We start from the raw sequence: 27,478 nt of genomic DNA on the forward strand, positions 1-27,478 counted from the left end.
TGGGAGAGCAGGAGGTAGGGAGGGACAGGAGTTGTCTCTTAACATCTACACAGTCCTGAGAGTAGGCGCTGGATGGAGAGAGAGGCTGGGAATGCAACAGCTGGGATGAAAGGACCAGAAAAAACTGGCCTCACCTGGTGGGCTCACCCGCCTCGGTCTGGGCTGAGCTGGGGGAGGCCAGGATGTGTGGGGTCTTAGCGGCAGATGTTAGAGCCATCCAACCCCCCAGTAAAGAGGCAGGGATGCTGCCACCTCAATTTCCTTGAGGAAGTCCTCCCAGTAAGACCGGATGTCAGAAGCACCATTCTGTCAGCACAGTGGAGGGGGAGGGCAGCTGATTGAGACTAAGGCGGCAGGTAGGGAGGAAGCGAGGGCAAAGATGCCAGAAGGGTGGAAGGGTGGAAGGGTGGAAGCATGATCGTGATCATGGCATGGGCGGAGGAAAACCTCTTTTGCCCTTGGGTGGTGGCTTCATGATAAAGGGTATCTGAGTCATGGGAGAAGGCATGGAATAGCTGGGATGGGTTTCTACATCAACCTCCCTCACTTCCTTTCTAATCATTTGGTTGTTTTCAAATTCCCCACCCTTTGCAACCTCCCCACAAACAAAACCGGTATGTGTGTGTGTGTGTGTGTGTGTGCGTGTGTGTGTGTGTATTTGTGTGTCTATATGTACAATTGGTTCTTGGTAAAAATATTAGTTGAAAACATAAGAATTTGCAATTATCTGGCTATTTTTGAACTACAGAAGACTTTATTTTTGGTACTGGGGATTGAACTCGGGACCTTGGGCTTGCGAGGCAGGTGGCAGAACCACTGAACTAAATCCCTGGCCCAAGACTTTTTAAAGAACATACTTCAATGCAATTGGGTAAATTAAAACAAAAACCCAGGCAGGATCCTTTAGACTGAGTTGACAACTGTTTCCAGCTCTGAAGTTGTGAATCTCACACCTTTCAGTCAGAGGCTCTATCCTGAGACAGGACTGCAAAGGTCACGGTCATATAGTCATTCACTGGCTGTAAGCCGGGTGAAATTTAGGCAAGGACATGCCTCCAGTCCTCCTTGCTGCCCACAGGCCCAATATTGCAACACTGCTTCCAGTGTCTCTGTACCTCTCCTCACTCCAGTTGCCAGGGTCAGTCCAGTGGGCTTGCAGGAGGTGAGACTGACAGGCAGCTTGGTCAACTGAGTGAAAGATCTCAGCAGTTACCCTGGAGGTCTTTTGAGGAAATGGAACCTCCCTGTCAGGATGCCAGGGCAGGCCTAGTGGTCTCCCTTTGTCTAGCTGCTACTCTTGGACCTACCTGCCACTGATTGCTGTCCAAAGGACAATGTTCACAGTGTCTTGAATCATCTCTTCCAAAGCAAGAGCATTTGCTGAGCCAGTCATTGTCCAACATGGAACCTTCACAAGTGACTGCCATAGACTCAAGGACTAGTTAATAATTTAAGGGACTCGGTGCAAAATGAAAACGTGGGCTTTTTGTTCCAAAATTGTTAAGGGTATAATGGAACAAGAGAGCATTATACCAAATGCAGGCCCTTCTGACTGGAGCCTTTGTGCACAGGTACACACTCATGAAGCTAGCTCAGAGGCAGAGGCGGAGACCATCCACCGTCTGGGTCAGGAAGGCCACAAAGTAGGGTACCCTCCTGAGGAGCCATCCCCTACCACTTTCTGCTTTCCATGAAGTTCCTGGTGGGCACAGTGAGGGACTGGGGAATAAGCAGGGCAAAATCAAGAAAGGAAACTTTAGGAGACAGTCTTTCTGGAGCCTGATGGATTATTCCAAGATAATGCCTAAAGGATTTCACCTAAATAGCTGGGAAACAGTTTCAAGAAAGAGCCCCGGGGTGGGGGTGGGGGGCGGAAGAAAGAGCCCCGGGCCTGAGTATGAGCTGGGGTCACAGGTAGGCAAAATTCTTGATTCTGGCCATCTTTGTCTATAAATCGAAGTTCTGAACAACGCCCCCCCCCCCCCCAAGCAGTGTGCCCTCACCTGGTCCCCCAGAAAGCACGAGTGAGGACCCACTGGGCAGGTGAACTGCCCAGTCCAATGTGGGCAACCAGAATCCAAGCAAGACTGCACTTTCTTCACACCCCCAGCCCCCCAGCACTCTAGGACAAGCAGACAGGCAGAATCACTTCCAAGCAAAAGACCATGCTCGCTCAGTTTCAGAGTTTAAAATCAGGTCAAGAGTCAAACTTTCTGAAAGGAACTGAGCGCCCCCTTCTGGCTTCCAAATGGCATTGACATTAAACTATACCAATACACCAAAATCTGAAAATACACCTTAGGTGGGATGTAACCTTGTATAAAAACCAGTCACAATAATATGACTCATAGTGGAAAAGTTATAGACGACTTTGGTAATAAGTTGTTGAATTTTTAAATGTTTCATGTCTCCCAAGTTTCTAACAAAAATTCTTTCAATTGTCTCTATGATAGAAACAAGGTCAAGAATCTGGGTGTGGTGGCGCATGCCTGCACTCCCAGCACTCTCGAGGGTGAAGCAGGAGGACTGACTTGAGTTCAAGGCCAGCCTGGGCTACATAGTGAGATCCTGTCTCAAAAACAAAAGCAAAAACAAAAACAAAAAACAAGGTCAACATTTGGAAGTTCTGAGTGTCCCGATAGGATTTTCTTCCCATTCTAAAAAGAGGTAGCTGCAGAAGGTTTCTTAAAGGAGGTAAAAGAGCCTGGTGTGGGGGCACAAGCTTTGCGATCTGACAGCCTAGGTTGGAATACGCTGTTTGAATGGTTTGGAATAAATCCTTCCATGTGAAGCAAGTTAACTTTAACTTGGAATGTCATTTAACTTTAAATCACCATTTCCTAATCAAAGAGGACAATGACCCCGCCCCCCCCATGAAAGAGCTAGAGAGCATGAAATGCTTGATTATTCCCAGCTGTCCTTACTCTACTATGAAGAGGTGGGGCTAAATTTGGGTTCAAGGGACAGGCAACTCCTGGACTCACTGCTTTCAGAGGATACAAGCTGAATCTGTAGTTCTGTCTGGCTCAGAGAATTCAGTCCTGAGTCATAAGGTAGGGTCACGAGAGTGTTTTGACCCACATGACCGTGATCCAAGGTGCTGGCTTTATTAAATACACCTGGAGTGAGCAAGCCTGGAAAATCCTGCCTCCAAGAGATATCCGAGTCTCCCTACTTCCATTCCCATCTTGCCAGTCCAAGCCACCATCTCTCACTTGAGCCAATATAAAGCTCTTCTAATTTGTTTTCCCACTAAAATCTATCCTCCAGAGTAACTTATATTTTAAAAAATTCACCAGCCGCTACAGCCATATTTCCTGTTGTAACCCTAAAATCAACTCATTTGGTTTGTGATGTACTTCTTCCTCCTAAAAGCTAGCTAAACAGAAGACCCAGAAAAAAAAAAAAAAAAAAAAAAGAGAACCACCCCAGGAGTATACATGAGCGTGTTCTGCAAATTATAAATTCTTATACAAATATTTCACTAGTGACGAATGTTCCACGGCATTTTGGTTATATCTCAAAGGGCTTTAAGGAGATAAGCCATGCCATTAGTGGATAAAACCAGGGGTCCAACTAGCTAAAGATTTTGTCCTATGGCACTGAAGGCAGGTGTGTGGAGAGCAGAGGTTAACTGCCAGATAACTTTTTAAATCATAAATTTAACCAAAGTTTGAAAATAGCTTGGCGAATCTTAGGTATCAATATAGGCGTCACATCTACAGGCCACATCCACTTACAAACTCCTCGAACTGGAGAGTATGAGAAGCCAATACTTCTCTGTGTACCCGCCTCCTCTCTGCCCTTCCCTCTCATACTTTCAACCCTCTGTGTCACGGGACATATGTAAGTATTGGGAAGTGCTACATTCTCTTTTTATTTTACTGCTACATTTTAGGTATACAATATGATGACATTCATCATTGGAAATCTGCACCTTTACATAATCTCTCTTGGTTCTTATTTTTTCCCCATTTCCCTGCCCTTCCTTCAACCCCTCCATCCCTCCTTATTTACAAAGACTTTGTTTCCATTTTTTCATTTTCTCATATTAATTCCAGTGTTAAATTTTGACAGTGAAGCAAAATCGGAGTTAAAGGCAAATATTTAATCAAATACAAGAAAGTGAAAAAAATATTTTAGGTATAAAAAGCCAAATATTCTGTATTCCTGAGAAATCTGAGTTTCTCATTCTGAATATTTTCACTTTGCATTTTGTTGCTATAAACCAGGTTGGGTGTACATTTTTGAATGATTTAATTACTGAGAGATTTGAATTAGGAGACTGAAAGAAAACATTTTGCATCAATATACTTTTGAAAGATCCATCCATGAGAAAGAAGCCAAGAGTCAGTTTCCGATGGGAGGGACATTCTCGTGGAGGTACTGTAAGGCCAAGTCTGTCCACTTCATTTCCTGTTCTTTCACAGATTCTGTGGTGCCACCGTTGTCTTGTTCAGGTTCAGGAAGTTCATTCTGAAAAGGTACAATGGACATTCAGAGCAAGGATCTGCAACAGCTTCCTTAAAACTCAAGAGAACTTAGGATTAAAACTTGTGAGTTCCTGGGAACAGGTGGGATATTGGATATGTGTATTCAAAAGAAAGAGCCAAAATATACAGATATGAGGAAAATATCACAAGGATTACTCAGAAGTGGCCTGGCCCATAGGAAAATGGGCACTGTGACTCAAGTTTGGGCAGGAGAAAGTGTGGCACAGGAGCTAAAGGCAGAGGTCTCTGGGAGGCAACCAGGCTACAAGCCCATGAATCTACTACTTGCCAGGTTAATTGGACAATAGATTCAAACACTTCGGAGCTTTGTTTCCTTTTGGGAAAGTGGGAGAAAAATGTAGCTATCACCTTCCAGGACTTCTGAAAGGATTAAATGAAGTGATTTAGATGAGGTACTTAGTGCTGTCTGGGGCATCTAATGTTCGAGGAGTATTGGATATTATTAGTAAGTTACCAGAGGACACTGAAGAGCCAAAACTAAATCTTTTTTTCTGGGGGAGGGGGCTGTCAAAGAATACTGGGTTTGCTGGCATATGCCTTAAACAGAGGAAATACATCAAAAATTATGCTGTACCCAACATGCCTATGTTACATGAAGGTAGAGGTAGTGAGGGACATAGAAAATGTGACAGATGAGATCGCCCCCTAGTGGTGAAGGAGAGCGACATTGCACACAGCAAACACCAATTCATATCCTACCAGCCATTTTCTTAAAATGGTAAGCCATGGGCCACACTCAAGGTAGATTCTTGGGTCACGTCCTTATATTTTATACCCTGAATGTCTCACCATCTCCCAAAGCCTTTCTAAAATCTGGGCCTGTACCTTCAGCTACCCTGACTGAACTTCTGGTCCTTGTAATCTGGCTTAAACACTGCATCCTTTCTGAAGCCTCTCTGCTGCCTGCTAGGCAATCTACCACTCTTTACAGACTGCAGCTATTCATGCCCCACTGAGAACTCGTATCACTATTATTATTTCTACACATTGCCTCCTTAGACACCCATACTCTTATGGCACACAATAGGCTTCACAGAAATGAATGAGTAAGCAAAAGTTTGTAAGACAGATCTGGAGCTTCACAGACCTGGGTATGAAATCTAACTTATCAGTTCCCAAACTTCTGGCAAGTCTCCATCTCCGATCCTACTCTTTTCCTGCAAAATGTAGATAATACCACTCTCCTTGCAGGGTTGTTTCAGGATCAGAGATAATGTAAGTCTTCAATGTGAGTCCAGAGGATAAAACTGATACTCAGTAAATGGCAGCTATAATCCTTTTTTTTTGGTACCGGGGATCGAACTCAGGTCTTTGTGCTTGCAAGGCAGGCAGTGGAACCACTGAGCTAAATCCCTGGCCCAGCAGCTATAATTCTTATTACGTCTGCTTTTTTGACTATTTTCCTGAATTTGAACTAAGCTGTGACTTGCTATTTGATATGTATAGTATTCATGGGATGTATTTCTCCCCTTTGTTCTTGTTTTTTTTTTGGTACCGGGGATTGAACTCAGGTCCTTGTGCCTTTGAGGCAGGCAGAGGAACCACTGAGCTAAATTCCCAGCCCCTCTCCCCTTTGTTCTTAAACGTAGGTGAGCTGAATATTTTCTGTTTGTTAATTAGCAGGAGCAGACAATATGTCTGTAAGTCATATTTTATTAACTGCTTCTGCAGCTGACACACTTAAAAGTCCTGGGGCCCTGTTCTATGTTCAATCTCTAGGACATAAATATGATTTTTAATAAGCATTTATATAAGCAAAGATTTTGAATCACTTATTACATGAGCTTAACAAGCTCCTTTCAGGGAACTTTTCCAGAGATCAAGAAAGAAAACAATGTTCCAGGAGCCTGCTGGCCAAAATGTTAAAGAAGAAAAGTCAGGTATCCTCTGAATATTTTCCTGTGAATCTAGGATAGGTGTGTGTTCCAAGCATGTGAGTCTCTAAAAATGTCAACAGTGGGGCATGGTGGTACACACCTGTAATCTTAGTACTTGAGAGGCTAAGGCAGGAGGATGGCTGAGAGTTCGAGGCCAGCTTAGCCTACAGTGATGTCAATGTTAGCCTGAACTACAAAGTGAGACCCTGACTCAAAATAAAAACAAAAACAAAAAACCCTAAGAAACAATAGTAAGTCAACAGACAAGTCACAAGAAGGGAAGCAAGAAACACACGCTGCTGCCTACTTTTCCTCCCCATTTCATGCACTAGACTCTATTTGATTTACATCTAGGTTTGTTGTGATGGATAGAATATATAGCTCAGGTACTACCCTTAACTGAATCATATTTCTCTCCAAATAAATAGGCTAGATGCCCTCCAAAAGCTGCTAGCATATGTCACAGCTTTTGATTTCTTATTAATTTCTGTGGTACTAGGGACTTAATCCAGGGCCTTTGCACTGAGCTACACCCTAAGCTCTTTTTATATTGAGACAGTCTTGCTAAGTCACTAAGTTGCCCAGGCTGGGCTCAAACTTTCCATCCTTCTGCTTCAGATTCCCAAAGTGCTAGAAATACAGGTGTACAGGTATAAACCACCTGATTTCTTTGCCATACTAGATATTTTCCATTGATAATCTCACCTCTCCTAGCTGACAATTTTAACCCATCATCCTCAGCTCAACTCATAACTTACCAGTGGTATTGCAACATCCTCATAAGGCAACTTGTCTTCTCGCCAAGCATCATCAATCAAATCCAAGATCCTTCCATCTCTCTGTACCTCACTATCCATTTTCCTGCAGCTGTGATCTTGTCAGATCTGGAAGCCAGAGAAGTTATTTCTTTAACAGGAAGACTAAGGATATCCAGTACTAGGATCCCTCAGACGTTTTAGCTTGGGCTGCTTTTTTGGTGTATCACCCTAGGAAAGGCTCATCTATACTGGTCAGGTGATAACTTATTTATCACAGTTCTTTCCCTGCCTCAGCTGACAGATGCTTCATAGTGTATAATGAACAGATATAGTCCATTTGACAGACCAGTGTCCTAGAGTGTGATGAGGGTAACACATTTCTAAATAAAGCCCTCAACTAATTACCTTTCCTAACTTGCATTCACCTTTCCTTGTTTCCAATGCCTTTGATAAGTCTCTGATTCATAAATAGCTGCTAGATCTTCTCTCCAGGTTCTCTAAAACTTCTCATACTGTTTTTACACAAGTCTCCATTTGCACTGGCTCAAATCTCAGCATTCTTAAGCAAAGGAGCTAAATTAATATACTAGGATAACCCTGAGCTAGGCTATGCAAAATGACCAACCACAGGTTGACACTAATCCTCAAGGCAAGAACAATATGATCATATCAGACTAAGGAAAATGCTTCCTTCCTTAAAAAGCATGTAGGCTGAACTCTGAAAGGAGGATCTTCAGGTGAACAACAGTAGCAGAATCCCAAGTTGCTCTAGTTTCTGCTTTTCTTTGGGGGCTCCTTTCCTAACTCTTAATGTTGTATTCCCTGCAATGCCTGGTCCAAGTGATCACAATTCTTACTCAGGCCCTTGACTTTAGCTGACTGTACTTTTTTCTCCAAAACAGTTGTAACTTCTCAGCTTGGAGACTATTTCTGGGTTTGTTTCTTTTCTCTTTTTTTTTTTGTACAGGGGATCAAACTCTGGACCTTGTGCTTGCGAGACAGGTGGTGGCACCACTGAGCTAAATCCCCAGCCCTGGGTTTGTTTCTAAATTTGGGTCCTGCTTCCTGAACTTGGACATCACCCTAAAGTGGCAATTCTAGGGTGGAGGATTTAGCTCAGTGGTGCCACTGCCTGCCTTGCAAGTGCAAGGTCTCGATCCCTGGTACCAAAAAAAAAAAAAAAAAAAAAAAAAGTGGCAATTCTAAAGGCCTGGAAGCTACTGGCACCAATGGCACTCAGTTACTCCTAGTTTCTGAGACTATGGAGATTCATGCAAGAAACAATCTTTGAAGGTGGAATCCAAATCTGTCATACAGGTCTGTGCTGGAATCCAATGGTGTAGCTGCAGCCAGCCCTAACAGCTAGGTAATAACTGTATACAGGTTGTGTGTGTGTGTGGGGGGTTATCCCTGTGATAGGGATTCAGGCAAAAATGGAGTAAAAAGTGCCCAGCTACTTCTGCCACTAGTTAACCAGGTGAGGTCTTAAATGTTTTGTTCAGAATTCAGTACTACTACTCAGAACAAGTTGAAGGAGCTGGTCTGCAGGAAATCACACATAAGTAGTCCTTATCTTAGTTTGTTATACTTCTTTTATAAAAGATCTCCTTTATCCTGTGCCAATCCTTTGTCCTTGCTGTTCTGTCCCCTGGATACCCTTCACACTCTGCTCCGCTCATCTTTCCAGGCTCACAAAGGCCATACCTTTTTATAGTTTTCTCAAATGGCTCCAGCTTCAGCAGGCTTTCAGTCTTAAATGCCTGCTTCTTGTCCTAATTGAATCCATTATACAAATTAGGTCAGCTTTGCTAGGCAATATTACCGTCTCTAATTGTTATGTGTAAATTTTGCAATGATTCCCTAACAGACTTTTCCAGTCTTTTGCACTCAATCTTTTCCCATCTGTCTTCCAAACACCTCCAATCCTGCAGCCTCTGCACTTAAAAGCCTTTTTCCCTCATCACTAAAATCTCTTCACAAATACAACGCAGGTGTCAGCTCTTAGGGGTCAACATTCCATTTCCAGGGTCAGGCGCTTTGCCTTTAAAGAGCTGGGATAGCGGGAAGCATCAAAACTGGCAATGCCCAGGTCACAGTCACTTTCCTAAGCACTTGCCACACAGTAAAGCAGTGCCACTTTCCTAAACGTTTTCCTTACACAAGCGATAATCTCAAAGCGTGGAATGTTATTATTTTCTTCCTAATTTTTCTGGGTAACTCACATTAGCTCCCAAGTCGCCTCCTTCAGGAAGCGTCCTTTTAAAGCCCAGGGTGAGCACGCGATGCTACAATCCACTTCGCTGGTCCCACAGACCCCTGGGTGCAGTGCACAGTACTAAATGGGGAGCTTGTCACACTGTCCACATAGCTTTCTAGACATGCTATGCGTGCGTTCCGGAGACAGTGGCACGTTTTACTCGTCTCTACATTTTACAGCCTTTAAAATATGTATTTCTACGATCGGAGAAGGGAAGCTTTTTCCGTCCCTAGAAATGACCCTCGCAGGGCACCATTGTCCAAACCAGTGCGTGAGACCGCCCACAACCACCGCTTCCGGGCCTGAGGCTGGACATACCAAATGTAGTAGCGCAGAGGGGGTAGCCTAGCATTTCCACGCATGTTCCTTTCCACACGACACTGCGTGCAGTAAAGAAAATGATTATGAAGGTGAACTGACGGCCTTGGCCGCCCGGACTAAAGGAAGCCCAACGCTTGGGGACCAACGCGCTGCACCCCTCCTAGACCTAGGCGGGGGTCAAGAGAAACCCTTACCCTTATCCAGTTCACCGTATCTGCTAACTTCAAACCGTACCTCCGCATCACGTGACCCGCCCTTATTTCTGATTCCCGGATGTGGATGAGCCCACTTGCTCTTGCGGAGGGGAGGGCTGGAGAAATTGTTTCCAATAAGAGTACGGAGGCAGGGGGCGGAAGGGACGTGCAGACGCCGGAGGCTGGACATAAAGTTGGCGGTGACGCGCATGCGCGCCTCGGCCCGAGGTAACAGCGGGAAGGCTAGGGGTAGGGGGGAGTCTTGCGGCCTGTAACCGGCTGTGCTCACAGAGGACGGGCGAGGGGCGGGTGTGTCCTGGTCTGTAGACGGCTGTGGCTACCGTGGTGCCGCCGGTATCCCGGCCGCATGGTTTGCGGCTGGTACCCACGGCAGCCCGCAGGCCGCTGGGCCAGCCCCGAGTCTGCGCCAGTGCTCCGCGCCCAGGCAGAGGCGGGCACGGCCCCTCCCCTCCCCTCCGCGCGGCCCCGCCCCGCCAGGTGGTCAGCCCCTCCCCGGGGCCGGGCGGGGTCCCTGCTGGGCCGGTGAGGGAGCTGACCCAGGGCCGGGTCTATTTAGGGGAGGAGGGATCGTGGCATCGCCACCTCCCAGCACAGGTGCTGTGTAGAGCTAAACCCCTAGCTTCGGGGAGACTTCTAGGGCAGGTGTTACTGGGACGTTAATGTTAGCATTAAAAAACAAAACATGGCAAAAATCGTGAAGGACTGAAATCCGGAAATGTTGAATTTACTGCTGGCTCCATGCATACCAGAGTAAATGATAGAGGAGAGGTTTTTAAAAGGACAGTTTAATCACGAAGGAACTTGACGCTGAGTCAAGGCTCACAGTGTGGTTTTTCTCATGTCCTTTTACAGCCGGGAGAGTAGGGTCTAACGTCAGAACTAGCTTTCATTTGTAGTTATGTGACACTACACTTATTTGCAGTCTTCTTGAGACTTATGCTCAATTCCTAGACTAGTTTTTTTAAAAGGTTCTTCAATAAAACAGTATTGTAGTTAAGTGCCCTGTACTTACACGATTCCTCATATACTGTACTTCCATTTCAGTGTTTGTTTTGGTACTGAGGATTGAATCTAGGGCCTTTGCACTCCAGCTTTTTTTTTTTTTTAAATACAAGTCTTGAAAAAATTGTTGATTGCACAGCCTGGACTCGAACTTGTGATCCTTCTGCTTCAGTATCCCAGAGTGCTGGGATTACAGGCCCACCATAACTCCTGGCTTTATTTTTATTATATTTAGGAAACAGGATCTCACTGTGTAGCCCCGGCTGACCTCGAGCTAGCAGTGATCCTCCTCCTCTGCTTCCTGAGTGGTGGCGTTACAGGCATGTGCTGCCATGCCCTGTAGTATTTGTATATGAGGATGAAATCAAGGACCATTGACAACATACTGCCTCCAGATATTTACATTTGCACTTAATAGCAGTGATTTAGTAATATGTTAAGTGTGTATCTTCCTATTTGGAATACAGTACTATCTGATTTTTTAAAAAAATAACTATTATCAAACACACATAGAAAAAATTAAAACCATTCAAAGAAGAACAATGCAAAGGGAAAAAAACTACAATAATATTCAAATACAGTAGAACTCAACCAAAAAAAACCTGAAAAGCACTTAAACATTTTTCCATATAACTTAAAAAAGCATCTCAAGTACTAACAGGACACCAGAGGATGTGATTTGTTTCAGAAAGATCCTCAAAACCAACATTGAACAAATGATCTGGAAAAAAACTCCAGTTAGCAGACTCCACATAAGCCAAGCTTCTCCCTAATTTAAATTTCGATACAGTCATATGACGCACGATGCAAACACAATCTGAGAGATATGTTATTAGGCAATTTCGTCCGTGTGTATACTTAATTACACTTCCAGTTTTTCACACTAGAGAAACTATTCGGTATTTACACATGTGTGTCTTACTTATTTCACTTAAGAATATTGCCTCAGTGTGCATCCATTTAGCTATAAATGTCTCTAGTTTCTTGTTCTTTATGGCTGAGTAGTACTCCATCTTATAAAAAAACCCACATCTTCTTTATCCACTTTCCAGTTGATGGGCACTTGGGCTGTTTCCAAGCTTTCGCTATTACAAATTGTGCCACCATAAACATGGGTGCATATATATCACTGTGGTATGAGTCTTTTAATTCTTTTGTGAAGATACCCAGCAGGGGGATAGCTGGGTCGAATGGGATCTCTAAGCCTAGTTCTTTGAGGTATCTCCATACTGATTTCCACAGTGGTTGCACCAGTCTCCACTCCCAACAACAATGGAGAAGGGTTCCTTTCTCTCCACACCCCTGCCAGCATTTGTTATTGGTTGATTTCTTAATAGCAGCCATTCTTTCTGGGGTGAGGTGGAATCTCAGTGTTGCCTTCATCTGCATCTCTCGAATGACCAGTGATGTTGAAATTTTTTCATATATTTATTTGCTGCTTTTACTTCTTTGAGAAATGTCTGTTCATTTCAGATGCCCATTTTTGAATTGGGTCTTTGAATTTGGGGGGGTCTGATTTTTTTCAGTTCTTTATATATTCTAGATAGTAGTCCTTTGTTGCTGAAAATTTTTTCCTGCACTGTAGGTTGTCTCTTAGCTCTGTTGGTGGTTTCTCTTGCAGTGCAGAAGCTTTTTTTTTTTTTGCAGAAGCTTTTTAATAAGATAATTTGTTGATTCTTTGTGCAAGTTCCCATGCCACTGAGGTTTTGTTCATGAAGTCTTTTCCTATACCAATATCTTCAAGAGTTCTATCTAACTTATCTTCCAGAAAATTTAGTGTTTCTGTCCTAATATTTAAATTTTTAATCCACCTTGATCTTAATTTAGTGCATGGTGATAGGTATGGGTCTAGTTTTAATCTTTGGCAGGTTGAAATCCTGTTTTTCCAACACCATTTATTAAATAGGCTATCTTTCCTCCAATGAGGATGGTTGGCTCCTTTGTCAAAGATGAGATGGCTGAGCATATCTGTAGTTGTTTCTGCATCTTCTAATCTATTCCACTGATCCTCAGGTCTGTTTCTTTGCCAGTAACATGCTGTTTTTATCACAGTAGCTTTGTAGTATAGTTTCAAGTTGGGGATTGTAATACCCCCAGCCATATCTCTGTTGCCTAAAATTTCTTTTGCTATTCTAGGTCTCTTCTGGTTCCAAATGAATTTTTGGATTGTTTTCTGTAGTTCTGTGAAATATATTGTTGGAATTTCAATAGGCATTGCATGAGTGCTATCTGATTTTTATCCTGTGCTCCTTGCCTTTTGACTATGCCTTTATTGTTGATGAGTATAATAAAAAAAGGCTGTTACACTAAAATGGGTTTGAGATTTATAAATATTCAGACAAACTGCCCTTTAAAATATACATGGAAAAAAATCATAAAATATACATGGATTCAATTTTAAAAATTGTAAAACTTGAGCCAAGCTTGGTAGTGCACACTTGTAATCCCTTCACTCAAAGGCTGAGGCAGGAGGATCACTGCAAGGCCAACCTAAGCTATATAGTGAGTTCAAGGGCAGCCTGAACCGCATAGCGAGATCCTGTCTCAAAAAACAAAAATAAATAAATACATAATAAAATAAAATTTCATATGTTGATTTTACTGATGCCATATCCTGCCTTTGAGAGTTAGAAGACTTTCCCCTTAATCCTTATTCTCATGTTGAGGCAGATGATGACAGCATCAGTAGTCCAATTTATCATAGCTAAATAACCCCCATACGAGAGCTAGCTAGGTTCTTTTCAGTTTTACAAAGCCATAATATTACCATGCATACATAAATTAAGAAAAATTCCATCATGTCGATATCCAGAGGGGGTTCAGATTTCCTCAGTTGTTCCATAAGTGTTTAAAATGGCTTGTTTAGACCCAAATCCCAGTTTTTCATTTGTTTGATACACATTTTAAATCATCTGTCGTTTTCTACTTTTTTTCTTTCCATTGTAAATTTAGCTGATTGTAACACATGGTATTTTTTAATATGTACCTCTACTCACTTTATGTTCTCTCAGCCAGTGGTTAGATGTAGAATTGTACTATCAGCTATCAGCCAGCTGTGATTACTTAATTAAAATGAAATAAAATTAAAAATTTGGTTTCCTAGTTGCATTAGCCACATTTGAAGTGCTCAGTCAGTTACAGATTGTCTAGGGGCTTACTGTTGGAGCAGTGCTGTATAAAATATTTCCATAATTGCAGAAAATTCTATTGAACCACAGTAATCTAGAAACTGAGTAAATTCAAACTTGATTTTTGATTGGAGAGGCAAGAAAATTTCATAGGTGTAGATTTTATATTATGAAAATTACTTTCTGTTGCCTTCATTGTCAGAGAGATACATGCCTGAGTTGTCTCCATTTGTGATGTTACAGTTAAGCAGGGTAGTGGGTTCTGGTGGTGTCAGCCCAATCTATCTTATGTGAAATTGCCCAAGAACCTTCCATTTAGTGGGGAAATGCATGGATTTAGATTGCCTACATCCATTATTCCATTAGGGGTTGCAAAATGGTGATTTCCTAGTTTTGTCATTCCTTCATTATTACCTGGGAATCTTTTATGAAGAACTTTCCTTTAGTTATTTGATTACCCTGAAATAGAGTTTGTACAGGAAAGGCAATAAAAATACTTAATTCTTCCCTTCTATTTTCAGACATCAGTAATGAGTTGGCCTAGCAACCTCCAAAGGTAACCATGAAGGTTTTTGCCTTTTAAAATTATTATCATGAATTATAGGCTTTAATATATTAAAACTATTTCTTTTTTGAGACAGGGTCTCAACTCACTGTGTAGCCTAGGCTGGCCTTGAACTTGTGGCAATCCTCTGCCTCAGCGTCCTGAGTGCTGGGATTACAGGCAGTGCCACCATGCTCAGCTAAACTATTTCAGCATATTTCAGTTTTTTGTTTTTTTTTTTTTGGTACCGGGGATCGAACTTGGGTCCTTGCGCTTGTGGAGCAGGCAGCAGAACCACTGAGCTAAATCCCTGGCCTGCAGTCTTTTTTTTGATGCTCAAAATGTTCTCTTTTTGGCCAGTGGTAGCCCCTTTAAGTTGGTGCCAGTTCCACTTGCTATAACCAGTAGTTTTGATAATTTCCTTGCCTTCTGGTGAAACATGTTCCTGCCTGATACATCTCTGGCCTCTAGAAAAATCCTTGTTTTATTGAGTGGAAGATGGTATTTAGAGACCACAGTCTGAGTGGGAGATAGATAGTGGGAAAGGGCTTCTTATTACTAGTTTAGGCATTGATTCTAGGATTCACAGTGGAGAGTTGGGAAGTATATTTTTTTAAAAAAGAGAAATACATAGTGCTTAGGATTTCTTTGAAGTTCTTTTTTTGTCCTTAGTGTATATGCCACTAGGGATGTATATGGTAAAATATTTGTACTTTAAAGGCATATGAAATCATTTGTATGGTTTGTTAATTTGATATTGAGTTGATAGTTAATTTTATTTCCAATTTTTCTGTGCTATTTAAATTTATGTAGAGATTGTTATCCTTTTCTACAGTTTCATAGTATTCCATTGGTGGATGAATAGTAAACTAGTTCCTGTTGTGTTTCCTACTAAAGATAAATTAATATCTTTGTGTATGTATTTTGTATTTTTGAGTATATTTTTGAGACAGATTCCTACAAATAGTATTTTTGGATCAAAGGATGAATACCAAAATCTCCCTTATAATAGTCAAACAGTTTGTACGTATTCCTACCTACATTATATATGAGGGCCTGTTTTCCCATAGCCTTGTCATCAGTATATTGTTAAACTTAATTTTTGGTTAATCTGATACAGAAGAAAGAGCAACTCCATGAAATTTTAATTTGTATTTCTCTTGTTATGAGGAAAGTTGAACATCTTTTTATATATGTAAAATCATTTGGACTTTTTTCTGTGTACAAGTTGTTCATATTGCTTGCCCATTTTTCTATAGATTTTTTTTTACATAAATTTTTATAAACTGTTTGTCTATTTGGGTAATTAACACTGGTAAAACTTTCAAATACGGTTGTTATTTCTCTTTCAACTTATGGCATTTTCTCCATGTAGAAGCTTATTTTTATGTACTTGTATCGCTCAGTCTTTCTAATTTTTTTCCTGGATTTTATTTTATTTAGTTTTTACAATCAGCATCTTATTTATTTGAAAATAGTAACTCTTCAGTTCTTAGTAAAAATGTGACTTCCAATATTTTTCTCCCCATAAGGAATATTCTTCTCAGTTCTTTTGTATTAGTATATGTTTGTGATATGTAATAATTATGTTCATCTGTTCATCTTGGGGAATTGGTGTATATATATATATGTGTGTGTGTGTGTGTGTGTGTGTGTGTGTGTGTGTGTGGATCAAGATGTATCTTGATCATTTTACTCCCATTTCTCTCCTTTCCCCTTATCCCCACAAATCTCTAAAATAGTTTGGATTTTTCTTTCTTTTTTATTTTTTTTTCCTCTTTTTAAACATTATCTTACTAAGTTGCTCAGGGTGGGCTTGAATAGGTGTTCCTACACCTCAGCCTCCCACGGTGCTAGGATTATGGGTGTGCTTTACCACACCTGGCTTGTTATCCTTCTTTAAAGTAGAACTGGAGGTCAGGCATATCTCTACTCTTTTATTATAACTTACTCATAATTTTATTCATAATTTTTATTCCAATGTGTCATTTTGTAATTTGATATTGGTTATGTCTCACTTTCTTGTCACTGGGACAAAAATCACCTGCATTTTGAAGGAAGGAAGATTTATTTTGGTTCACAGTTTGTAAAGATTTCAGTCCATAGTTGGCTGGTTCCAAGGCGGGGCACCATGGCACAGGGGCATGGTAGAGGACAAGCTGCTCACAGTGTGGTGTCAGGAAACAGGGAGAGTGAAGGGAGGAGTGGGGGAGGGAAGTATGACCCTCTAGGCCACACCAGTGACCTGCCTCCTTTGACCAGGTTCCACCTCCCAGCATCACATTTATCTCTAAATTCATCAGTGGACTAATCCACAGATGATAATCAGGGCCCCACGATCCAGTCACCTCCCCAACGTCCGTCCCCCCCCCCCCCATGAGCACATGAGGCATTGGGAGGACATCTAGATATAAACCATAACAGATTATATACTCTGGATATTTTTCCTGATCTGTAAAATTAAGAGATCAAATTAGAGGGCTAAAGCACTTTCTAGTCCTTAAAATACAATATGTTAATGAATACCAAAGATCAACTTATTGTCAGACATCTTATTTATATCTTGTTCCCCTAAGATTTAAGTGTTTTTCTGCCCTCTTAGACTTGATTTTAAAAAACTTGTATTTCCTTTAACCGTTCAACTCTAGATTTTACTGATTTAAGACAGTTTTCATTTGAAAGGTAAGTTAAATGAGTAAGTTCTGTTTGTTGCTGTCTTGGTCAGACTGCAGACGTGAGTAAGACTGTAGCATTTGTAGAGTTATACAGTTTCTATTTATCCAATTAGCTTTTCATGTTAGTAGCAAGGAGAAGCAGACTATCATACCATTTTTAGTTTAATTGTATTTAATCTACACAAAGGATATCTTTCATAATTAGGCATCACATGGCACAGACTATGTATCACATGAGAGGCAAAGTAAAAAGAGTGAGGTTTTGCATAGAGTTGAATGAGGGTCAGATTAGGAAAGCAATTTCATATTCATAATTATGTATTATGAATAACTTGCACAACAAAGGTCTGCAGGACATGGAAATCTTTGCTCTTATCTGACCTTAAGAGATGAGAGCTGATGGTGTTCGGTGGCTACTCAAGCAGGTGGTGAAGGTATTGTTAAAGAAACACATTTCACATTGACAAGTGTATTTTCTCCAGAGGATGTTGTTGGTTCCCCTGTCCCCTTTCTTTAAACAAAGACATCTTTGTCTTAGTCTTAGATCATTATTTTGATTTCTGAAGTGGCAGTTTTCCTCACTTGGACTGATTTATTGTAATGCTGCTGCCACCTGGTGGTCATAAGGTGATGCTATGCCTCAGTTTAATTTTGTTTCTCACCAAAAAAACCCTACTAAACCAAAAGAAGATAATGCTGATGCATTTTAAGATTGGAATTTTGTAAGATATATAAATATTGCACATTTGTTGTGATCTGAGAGCCACACTGCCTAGATTTGAATCCTAGGATGTTTGTAGATTACCATACTCAAATTATTTAACCCTCCAAGCCTCAGTTTCCTTATAGTATCTGTTTTTTATGAGTGTTGTGAAGATTGAAAATGACAAAGTTTACAAGACAGGTTAGAGTAGTATAGAACTGAATGGCTTTTACCATATATTAGAGATACTGTTAATTATTAAACAAGTGTCATCTAGAAAATGTATTACTGTATTATATATTACTATATATATTACTGTTTAACATAGTCTAAAGAAGAATAGTTTTAGTAGCAATTATTTTGAATAGTTGTAGTCGCACTGTCTTTAAGAATGACATTTTCCTAATATTTAATAAATATCCATGCATAGTTGTCAAGAGCATGCTACTTACATGAGACATTTTAGAGCCTGATAAAACAACTGGAAGAAACCTTGGAGATTATTGTTTATGCCCTTCATTTTATGGATGCAGCAACTGAAGTCCAAATTCACAAAACTAGTTAGTTGCAGCATATAACTGTATCCTGGGTCTCCAGCTAGTACTGTGTGAACTCTGTACTGCTCTCCCAGAATGGACCAAAAGTGGTTTGTAAAAAAGTGGAATGAAACATGGGAATCTTTTTCTGTAGGTTTATATTTTGTGTGATATTGGAGAAATATGTAGGATAAACCAACCAGAAGAAAAATCTTCCATGCCATACTTGTGCATAAATAGTTTTTGATATCCTTGCTAGTACTTTAAAAAATAGATTCAAATAAAGCACAGTGGTTTTATTTTCTAGTGTTCTGATCACTCTCTGTTGTCTCTCCAGTGCCCTCTGCACACCCTTGTCACTACATTTATACATTGGGGGGGAAGTTTGTTAATTTTTTCTGTCCCATACTGAACTATGAATTCCTGGAAAAGGGCCATGTCTTTCATTATTTATGCAGTGCTAGCAAAACACTGAATTATTTGTTGAATAAAAGGATGCACTTTTTGGACCAATATAATTTTTACATGTGGCATTAGAACAGAAGGGCAGAACCTCCACACCAGTCTTTGGTCACTACCTAAAGGTTGTAATTTGAAAGCTTAAGAAGAGAGTGCAGTTTGTTAGGGGTGAAAGTGGTTTGGCATTGAACATTTTGAAGATTTGTGGTGAGAGCTGAGAAAACTGTAGCCATGCTACACGTGGGCACTTCTGAATTTAAGGATCTTCTTTCCTTTCTTGCTCTCACCATCCTTTTTCATGGTGTGACTGGTGAGTCAGTCTGTTCTGTCTTTCCATCTCTTTTTCTGCTGGACCCTTTTCTACAATCCTCCAGTCATGACCAGTTTGTGGGAGGGTGAGTAAAAGGAGGGGAATTAAAATGAGTTCAGCCAAAAGCATCCAACATTGGCCATGTTGAAATGCTATACTAAGCTCTGGATCTGCAGAGATAAATAAAATTGGTGTGTTTTTTTGCCTTTGAGGTATAAGAATTTTAGTAAGGAATACGCAAAACCTTATTTTCAACTCCTATGTAATTTGTAACTCTTACAGAAAAAAACCTGTGAAGGAAGAGGAGCTATCAAGTACAGAAGAGGGAGGGCCCCTTGGTTGGCTTTCAGAGGAGGGAGGATATTGCAAGAAGTACTGTGGGCCTCTCTTCCTCAGGGTGAGATTGCCAATCACAGAACAGGGAGTTTAACCTCAGAGTATTTTACTTTTTTTTTTTTTTTTTAAATAACATCTCTGTTTTTAAAAGAAGAAGAGCTACATTTTCCTGTGGTGTGTGTGACCCCAATTTCTTCCTCTTATTTGTGGGGTTTTTTTTTTTGTCTGTGTTCTTCTAGTAGAAAGACATTACCACCATGTTTATATTAAGAATTAGGCATAGACAATGACTTACGTAGGGAGAATATCAACAGCAATTAGGATGATCTTCATTTAATGTAAAATATATTTGGTTCTAAAATTTCTTGTGGTATTCTTTGCTTCTACAGTCTGCTGCATTTTCTCATTGTGATTCATATATTTTCATTCACATTCTGAAGTTGAAGTTGGAAGGTTAGAACTACACAGTGAATTTTCTTCTTTCTCTTTCTCTCTCCATCCTTTCCCAGTTGCCACAGCAAAGGGGACTTGGCGATGGAGGCGTTGTTGGAAGGAATAAAAAATCAGGGGCATGGTGGGTAAGTTTGCTTTTGACCTTGTGCTTCTCACTGTAGTTTAAGAGTGTATCTGAGTTATGCTTTTAATCATCCTGTGCTTTGGCTATAGAAGCAAAAGTGTTGAATGAAAGCTAGGCTGATATCACTGTGCTATGTTTGTGGACAGCATGTCTCTTTCAGATATTTATTTCATCTTAGCATTGTGAAGCAGACTCTTGCCTTCATCCCACTGAGTTTTCTACTATTTGAAAACAAAAATACAAGAGGTACTGTGACTCTAAGAATATATGCTTTTGTAAAAAAGCGTGTAATTATTAGTGGTTAGAACCCTCAGTGGCCATTCCTACAAATGTTTCTGAGTCTAATACATCTGTGCCCACCTGTTTCACCTCTGCAATATCTGGCATCTCTTGAAATTTAGAAGGACATAAAGAAGTTTACAGTAATAAGGGGTTGCTGTAAGTTTCAAATAACACAGTGGAAAGAAATAGTTGAAATAAATATGGCTCAAAGATGCATTTCTGGAAACAGCTTTTGAAATTGTATCATCACTTACTTTCCTGGTTGCTCCTAAGACTTTCTATTTTGGCTAGATGAAAATGTGACATAGGCTTCCCTGGATACTTCCTGAAAGCCTCTCCAAAATATTACAAAAGAGATAGTTGTGGAAGTCTCACTGTATAAGCCAGATCTAAAACATTAATCTTGTGTTTGATCCAGTGCTTTAGACTTTAGGTTGCTCATCAGAGGAGGATAAAATATTCTATGGGATAAATAATTTTAATATGAGCATTAACATTTTCCTTCTGGCTTAAACCACTGGTGGTTTATGCATGGTTGTCCCATCAAGTGGCATGTACCACTGGTGGCACGAATGGATCTAATCACTTTTATCGGTCTTTTTTTACTAATAAAATTAATAAAAAGCTGCCTGATGGGACATCACCAGTGGTTCAAGCTGCTTGACAGCGAGATACAAATTATAGCCCTCTTGTGAATGTGTGAAAAGCAAAAGCTCAGAAATCCTGTTTTTTGCTTTTAGTAACTTATTAATTGACATTGTTCTGCTTCAGGTAGGTTTAATCTGCTATTTTTTTTTTTTTTTTTTTTTTTTTTTGATACTGGGGATTGAACTCAGGTCCTTGCGCTTGCACAGCAAGCGGCGAAACCACTGAGCTAAATCCCCGGCCCAGTCTGCTATATTTTTATATATGAAAGATGGAAAAGTTCTTGGACATATGTTCTATGTTTTTAATGGTCTGTTCTTATTTATAGGGGATTTTTGACATCCTGTGAAGCAGAACTACAAGAGCTCATGAAACAGATTGACATAATGGTGGCTCATAAAAAGTCTGAATGGGAAGGGCAGACACATGCTCTGGAAACTTGCCTGGACATCCGTGACCAGGAACTTAAGACCCTTAGGAGTCAGTTGGATATGAAACACAAAGAGGTAAAGCAGTTGATTCACTCTTTTTTTTTTTTTTTTTTTTTAATATTTTAACCTTATCCTTTGTATTAGACATGTTTCTTGAATATTTTTGAAAGCTTTTGTGTACCAAATTAGTTTCTTTATTGCTTTTTATTTTAATTCTAATGGTTTCTTTTACAAGGAAAATTCATTATGAAAATGTATAAGAATATTAATATTTATTTTAGGATCATTTTACTTTGGTCAAGTATAATACAGGGCTGGGGATTTACCTCAGTGGTTCCACCACCTACCTTGCAAGTGCAAGGAATCGAGTTCGATTCCTGGTACCAAAAAAAAAAAAAAAAATATATATATATATATATATATATATATATATATATATGTATGTAGAAAACACATACAAAATTTCTGTAAGAACATGTAAAAGGGTATCACACATCTTTGTGTAACTTTTTGTAATATATGTCCATATCAACAATCACTGAGTGTAGTGGAAGTTGTTTTTGGCCTCATTGTATGGCTAGTTAAGAAACAATGTTGAGTTCTAGATTCTATAATTTGTCCCTTTTATTACCTTTAAAACAAATTTAAGAAGATCCTTTAAAATTATATTACCTTAATTGAAAAGAAAGGGAAAAGAAAATAAAAATTACTTGCAATCTCACTACCTTTTGATATTGTTAACTTGAAGGAAAATGCAATAATATTTACTGATTTATCTCTCATAATTTAGCTCATACAGTGGCAAGAAGTACACTGAATATTGGAAGGAATGCGGAAATCATTTATAAGTGCTTAAGTTTCTGACATAAATGTCACCTCAGAAGGACTGAGAGAGTTGTAGGCAAATACTAATCTTAAGTCCCACACTGGTGGTTTTTTTCCTGTCCCTGGGATCACCACTCATCAAGGCTGTTACTAGCTTACTCAGGTACATTTCCATGAGTGCTATACATTGATGTGGTTTGACTGATGACACTTATCGAGAGTAGTTTAGAAATGTTTCATGTAACAAAGAAATGATTAGGTTTGATAAAAATGTTTTTATGCTTGTCAAGAGACTCTTTCGATGGTTGACCAGTTGTACTTTGGGTCAGAGCAGTATATAATACTGTCAGCCATATTGAGTTTTGATTTCTGAAAATGCCATTTGTTAAACTGGAATTTATTTTAAGGTTTAGGTAGATCTTCATTTCTTTTTTGGGGGTGGGTACCAGGAATCAAACTCAGGACCTTGCGCTTAAGACGCAAGTGACAGAACCACTGAGCTAAATCCCTGGCCCCAAAGTTTAGGTAGATCTTTTGAGAGTACACATCTTAAAATTACACTTGTGCAAAGATGACTAAGGTGACCAGAGAGTTCAACAAAGAATAATCATATTTGATATTTTTTGCTTGTGATAAGAGTAACCTTTTTTTTAAAAGTAGGAAAACAGTCAAATTCACAGAAAAATTTTAGTAGTACAGTGAACTCCTATGCACTCCTCATCTAGAGTCACAAATTAACATTTACCCTATTAGCTTAACCATATTCCATGTACACCTACTTTTTGCTGAACTGTTTATCATGTTACAGTGTCCATGACCAGTTACTATGACCTTTTGTTCCCCAAATACTTCAGAATAATAATGAGAACATTTTCTTTAAAAATCACATTTTAGGCAAGATCCATGTTTTTTTTCTGGAAAGCTATGTTAGCTACCACTTCTTTATTTTGCTTAGGGTAAAACAAAAGTAGTCCTGCCGTATAAGTTGAAGTGATAGTGATTTCCTGGGTAAGAAAATCACTGTACTATATAGATATCTAGTTATTTATTTTGTTAAAATCCTTGAAAAACATTTCTGTATTTGTGATCATGAGACTATTTAGTCATTCTCTGGCTAGGTGGTTTTTTTTTTTTTGGTACAAGGGATTGAACTCGGGTCCTTGCGCTTGCGCAGCAGGCAGCAAAACCACTGAGCTAAATCCCTGGCCCCGAGGCTAGGTTTTTTTAAAAAATTAATTTTAGGTATACAGTATAATGACATTCATCACTGGAGATTTGTGCCTTTACATAATATATCTTAATTCTTATTTTTCCCAGTTCCCCTGCCCTCCCTTCAACCCCTCTATCTGTCCCTATTTACAAAGACTTTGTTTCCATTTTTTCATTTTCTCATTAATTCCATTCCCTTCTTTCCTTTCCCCTATCCCTTCCACTTCCCCTTCCCCTTTGCACCTTTTCTTCGTATTTCACATTATCTATTAAACATTGTGACCCTTATTTACACTTTGTTTCTCACACCAGAGAAACTTTTCGGTATTTATATGTGTTTCCTATTTATTTCACTTAAGAGTATCGCCTCAATGTGCATCCATTTAGCTATAAATGCCTCTAATTTTTCATTCTTTATGGCTGAATAGTACTCCATTTTATTAAAAAACCCCACATTTTCTTTATCCACTCTCCAGTTAATGGGCAATTGGGATGTTTCCATGTTTTAGGTATTAGAGACTGTGCTGCTATGAACATGAGTGCACATATATCTCTGTGGTATGATTTTTAAATTCTTTTGTGAAGATACCCAGCAGGGGAATAGCTGGGTCAAATGGGACTCCCAGTCCTAGTTCTTTGAGGTATCTCTATACTGATATCCACAGTGGTTGCACCAGTCTACACTCCCACCAACGGTGGAGAAGGGTTCCTTTTTCCCCACAGCCCTGCCAGAATTTGTTATTGGTTGATTTCCTGATAGCAGCCATTCTTTCTGGGGTGAGGTAGAATCTCAGCATTGTTTTCATTTGCATCTCTCGAATGACCAATGATGTTGAACATTTTTTATATGTTTATTTGCTATTACTACTTCTTTGAGAAATGTCTGTTCATTTCAGAAGCCCATTTTTTAATTGGATCTTTAAATTTGGGAGGTCTGATTTTTTAAAGTTCTTTATAGATTCTAGATGGAATCTAGAATCTGTCTGAGGAACAGCTGGTAAAAATTTTTTCCCACATTGTGGGTTGTCTCTTCACACTCTTGGTGGTTTCTCTTGCTGTGCAGAAGCTTTTTAATAAGATGAGATCCCACTTGTTGATTCTTTGTGCTAGTTCATGTGCAACTGAGGTTTTGTTCATTAAATCTTTTCCTATGCGTGTCTTCAAGAGTTTTACCTAACCTCTCTTCCAGCCAGTTTAGTGTTTCTATTTTAATATTTAGATCTTTAATCCATTTTGATTTTAGTTTAGTGCATGGTGAGAGATACAGGTCTAGTTTTTTTTTTTTTTTTTTTTTGGTACCAGGGATCAAACTTGGGACCTTGTGCTTGCAAGGAAGGTGCCGGAACCACTGAGCTAAATCCCCAGCCCCTACAGGTCTAGTTTTAATCTTTGACAAGTTGAAATCCAATTTTTCCAGCACCATTTATTAAAGAGGCTATCTTTCCTCCAGTGAGGGTGGTTGGCTTCTTTGTCAAAGATGAGGTGGCTGAGTGTGTCTGGAGTTGTTAGACACAGCAATTAGGCAAGAGAAGGAAATAAAAGAAATAAAGATAGGAAATAAAGAAGTCAAATTGTCATTATTTGCAGATGATACGATATTCTATATAGAAGACCCCAAGAACTGTACCAAAAGTCTTCTAGACTTAATAACCAAATTTAGTAGAGTAGCTGGATACAAGGTCAACACACAAAAATCAATAGCTTTCCTGTACATGAACAACAGACTCACTGAAAAAGGAACTGGAGAGACAACTCCCTTCACAATAACATCCAAAAAAGTGAAATACCTAGAAATCAATCTAACGAAAGAAATCAAAGACCTCTACTCTGAAAACCATTGTACTTTGAAAAAGGAGATCGAAGAGGATATAAAAAAATGGAAAGACATCCCTTGCTCCTGGGTAGAAAGAACCAATATAATGAAAATGGCCATACTTCCAAAACTGCTATATAGATTCAATGCAGTCACAATTGAAATTCAGCAGCATACTTCACAAACCTTGAGAAAACAATCTAAAAATTCATTTGGAACCAGAAGAGACCTAGAATTGCAAAATCAATTCTAGGCATCAAAGACAAGGTAGGGGGTATCACAATCCCCAATTTGAAACTATACTACAAAGCTACTGTGATGAAAACAGCATGGTACTGGCAAACAGACCCAAGGACCAGAGGAACAGATTAGAGGATGCAGAAAGAACTCCAGGCTAGGGTTAAACTTATTCCTGTGGCTTGGTTTTAATGTCAGGGGTTTTAATGGGCCTGAAAGAGAAATTGAAAGATTGAAGGGATAGGTTCTATGGTAAAGATTTGAAGATTACAAGTTTGGCATGGAAGAAATTTAAGATTGTAGGTGTCTGGTCAATTTGCTGCTTTATTATGATGTTGAAAGTTATTACGTTTCTCTAATATCTCAAATTGATAAAGTATACCTTTATCAGTCACTAGTAATGCCAGTCTGTTCCATAGAGTTTGTGAAATTGTGTTGCAGTAAATCACTTCTTTTGGGTATATTCATATCAGATTTGAGCAGTAATATGAGAATATAAGAATATAAGAAGAATATATGTAATAATAGAAGTAGAAAATAGGGCTTTAAGTTTTTGTCATTTTATTTGTTTGAAAGGTACAGTCCTGGAAGCAGTCCTGTGGTAAAAACTACTGCTTCTCACCGACAGCTCTATGATGAGATGAAAAGCTTGAATCAGAGTGTAAATCAGTGCATTGTGTCCTTCACTGAGAAAGCTTTGCTGTGTAAGCATGGCATTTGCACCAAGTAGTATGTTTCATGACAGAATTGATTTACATTCTACTTCATGTTCCTTGTCTTGTTCTAGATTGCTCTTTGTGACCAGCTTCAGCTACCTGCAGGTCATGCTTAAAGGAACACTTGTATAAATAATTCATATTTTTTAGTTGTCAATTAACATAAATTTTATTTTTTCTAATTAAAAGTTTATTGATTTTTAGAAATATTCTGCTAGCAATTGCCGAGTTTAATTTTTTAATTTCAATTTTTATTAGTATGTATTTGCAGTACATAGTGATTACATTGATAGAGAGGAATTGGTACATGTACCTAACACATCTTAATGCTTTTTTTGTCCCCTAACTTTCCCCTCCCTTCTTGCTCCTTCCATCTCTTGGTCCCATCCCATTTGCAAAAGTGGTATTTGTATTTTTTTATTTCAGTTTTTCTTTTAATCCCCTTCCCCTCCTTCTTGTCCCTTCCCTCTAACTCTGTTTCCCTTCTCATTTGATAAAGATCTCCCTACTTGCTATAATCTCTCTTTTATTTTTCTCTTTATTTATATTTTGGGGTTTTCAATGTAAGAGAAACCATGTGATATTTTAGCTTGTGTGTCTGATTATTTTAGTGTTATGGTCTCAAGGTCATCCATTTACCTATGGATGCCTCAAGTTTATCCTTCTTTAGGGTAGAGTAGTACACCATTGTATGTAAATACCACATTTTCTTTACCCATTCACCTGTTGATAGCTAAATCTTGGAAACAGTCTATATACCTATTATAAATTGTGTTGTTATAAACATGGGCATGCATATATCACTGTAATATGATGTCTTTAACTCTTTGGGGAAGATACCTAGAAGAGGAATAGCTCGGTCAAATGGAAATTGTAGTTTTAGTTTTTTGAGGAATCTCCATTCTGATTTCTATAGTGGTTGTACTAGTTTACATTCCCACCAACAATGTAGTGGAGTTCCTTTTTCCCCCAACAGCCTCACTAGTATTTATTAATACTTGATTTCTTGGAGTCGGGGATTTAGCTCAGTGGTTCTGCCACCTGCCTTGCAAGCCCAAGGACCCGAGTTTGATCCCTGATACCAAAAAATCCCCCCAAAAACCCCCCC

General features: G+C 39.5%; 2 protein-coding genes across 15 annotated transcripts in view; one reads left to right on the forward strand and one right to left on the reverse strand.

Annotated features, from left to right (window-relative positions):
* Positions 1-4,087: 4,087 nt before the first annotated feature.
* On the reverse strand, positions 4,088-10,151 carry Anapc13 (anaphase promoting complex subunit 13). Of its 4 annotated transcripts, none has more exons than XM_004834272.4 (3): positions 9,962-10,151; positions 7,150-7,275; positions 4,088-4,476 (listed from the first exon to the last, which is right to left on the reverse strand). In XM_004834272.4, exons 2-3 carry the CDS (start codon positions 7,246-7,248, stop codon positions 4,351-4,353), a joined length of 225 nt encoding a protein of 74 aa, XP_004834329.1. In that variant the 5' UTR covers positions 7,249-7,275; positions 9,962-10,151; the 3' UTR covers positions 4,088-4,350. The 4 variants fall into 4 exon arrangements, with proteins under 4 accessions (XP_004834329.1, XP_004834326.1, XP_004834328.1 ...); XM_004834269.3 differs by having other exon boundaries at positions 9,922-10,109; XM_004834271.4 differs by lacking the exon at positions 9,962-10,151 and adding an exon at positions 9,725-9,792.
* Positions 9,960-27,478, forward strand: part of Cep63 (centrosomal protein 63) — a 50,800-nt gene continuing 33,281 nt past the window's right edge. For 4 of the 11 annotated variants that reach the window (XM_004834266.3, XM_004834267.4, XM_004834268.3 and 1 more), the window contains exons 1-3: positions 9,960-10,149; positions 20,145-20,213; positions 21,468-21,645. In XM_004834266.3, coding sequence (XP_004834323.2) covers positions 10,001-10,149; positions 20,145-20,213; positions 21,468-21,645 — 396 coding nt within the window. In that variant the 5' untranslated portion in view covers positions 9,960-10,000. Of the gene's footprint in view, positions 10,150-14,593; positions 14,629-19,672; positions 19,697-20,144; positions 20,214-21,467; positions 21,646-27,478 lie in introns of those variants that run through there. The other 7 variants (XM_087186174.1, XM_087186177.1, XM_021245668.2 and 4 more) reach the window with 7 other exon arrangements.

This window comes from Heterocephalus glaber, unplaced genomic scaffold, assembly GCF_053883595.1.
Source record: "Heterocephalus glaber isolate CG9 unplaced genomic scaffold, H.glaber_assembly_v1.0 deba00001504, whole genome shotgun sequence".
NCBI lineage: Eukaryota > Metazoa > Chordata > Mammalia > Rodentia > Bathyergidae > Heterocephalus > Heterocephalus glaber.

What these genes read in the sequence shown, in the direction of transcription:
- Anapc13 (XM_004834272.4), bottom strand. Translation starts at nt 7,248, where the DNA reads ATGGATAGTGAGGTACAGAGAGATGGAAGGATCTTGGATTTGATTGAT. An exon ending in AGGATGTTGCAATACCACTG is followed by an intron (nt 4,477 to 7,149) that starts GTAAGTTATGAG and finishes GTACCTTTTCAG; the next exon opens with AATGAACTTCCTGAACCTGA.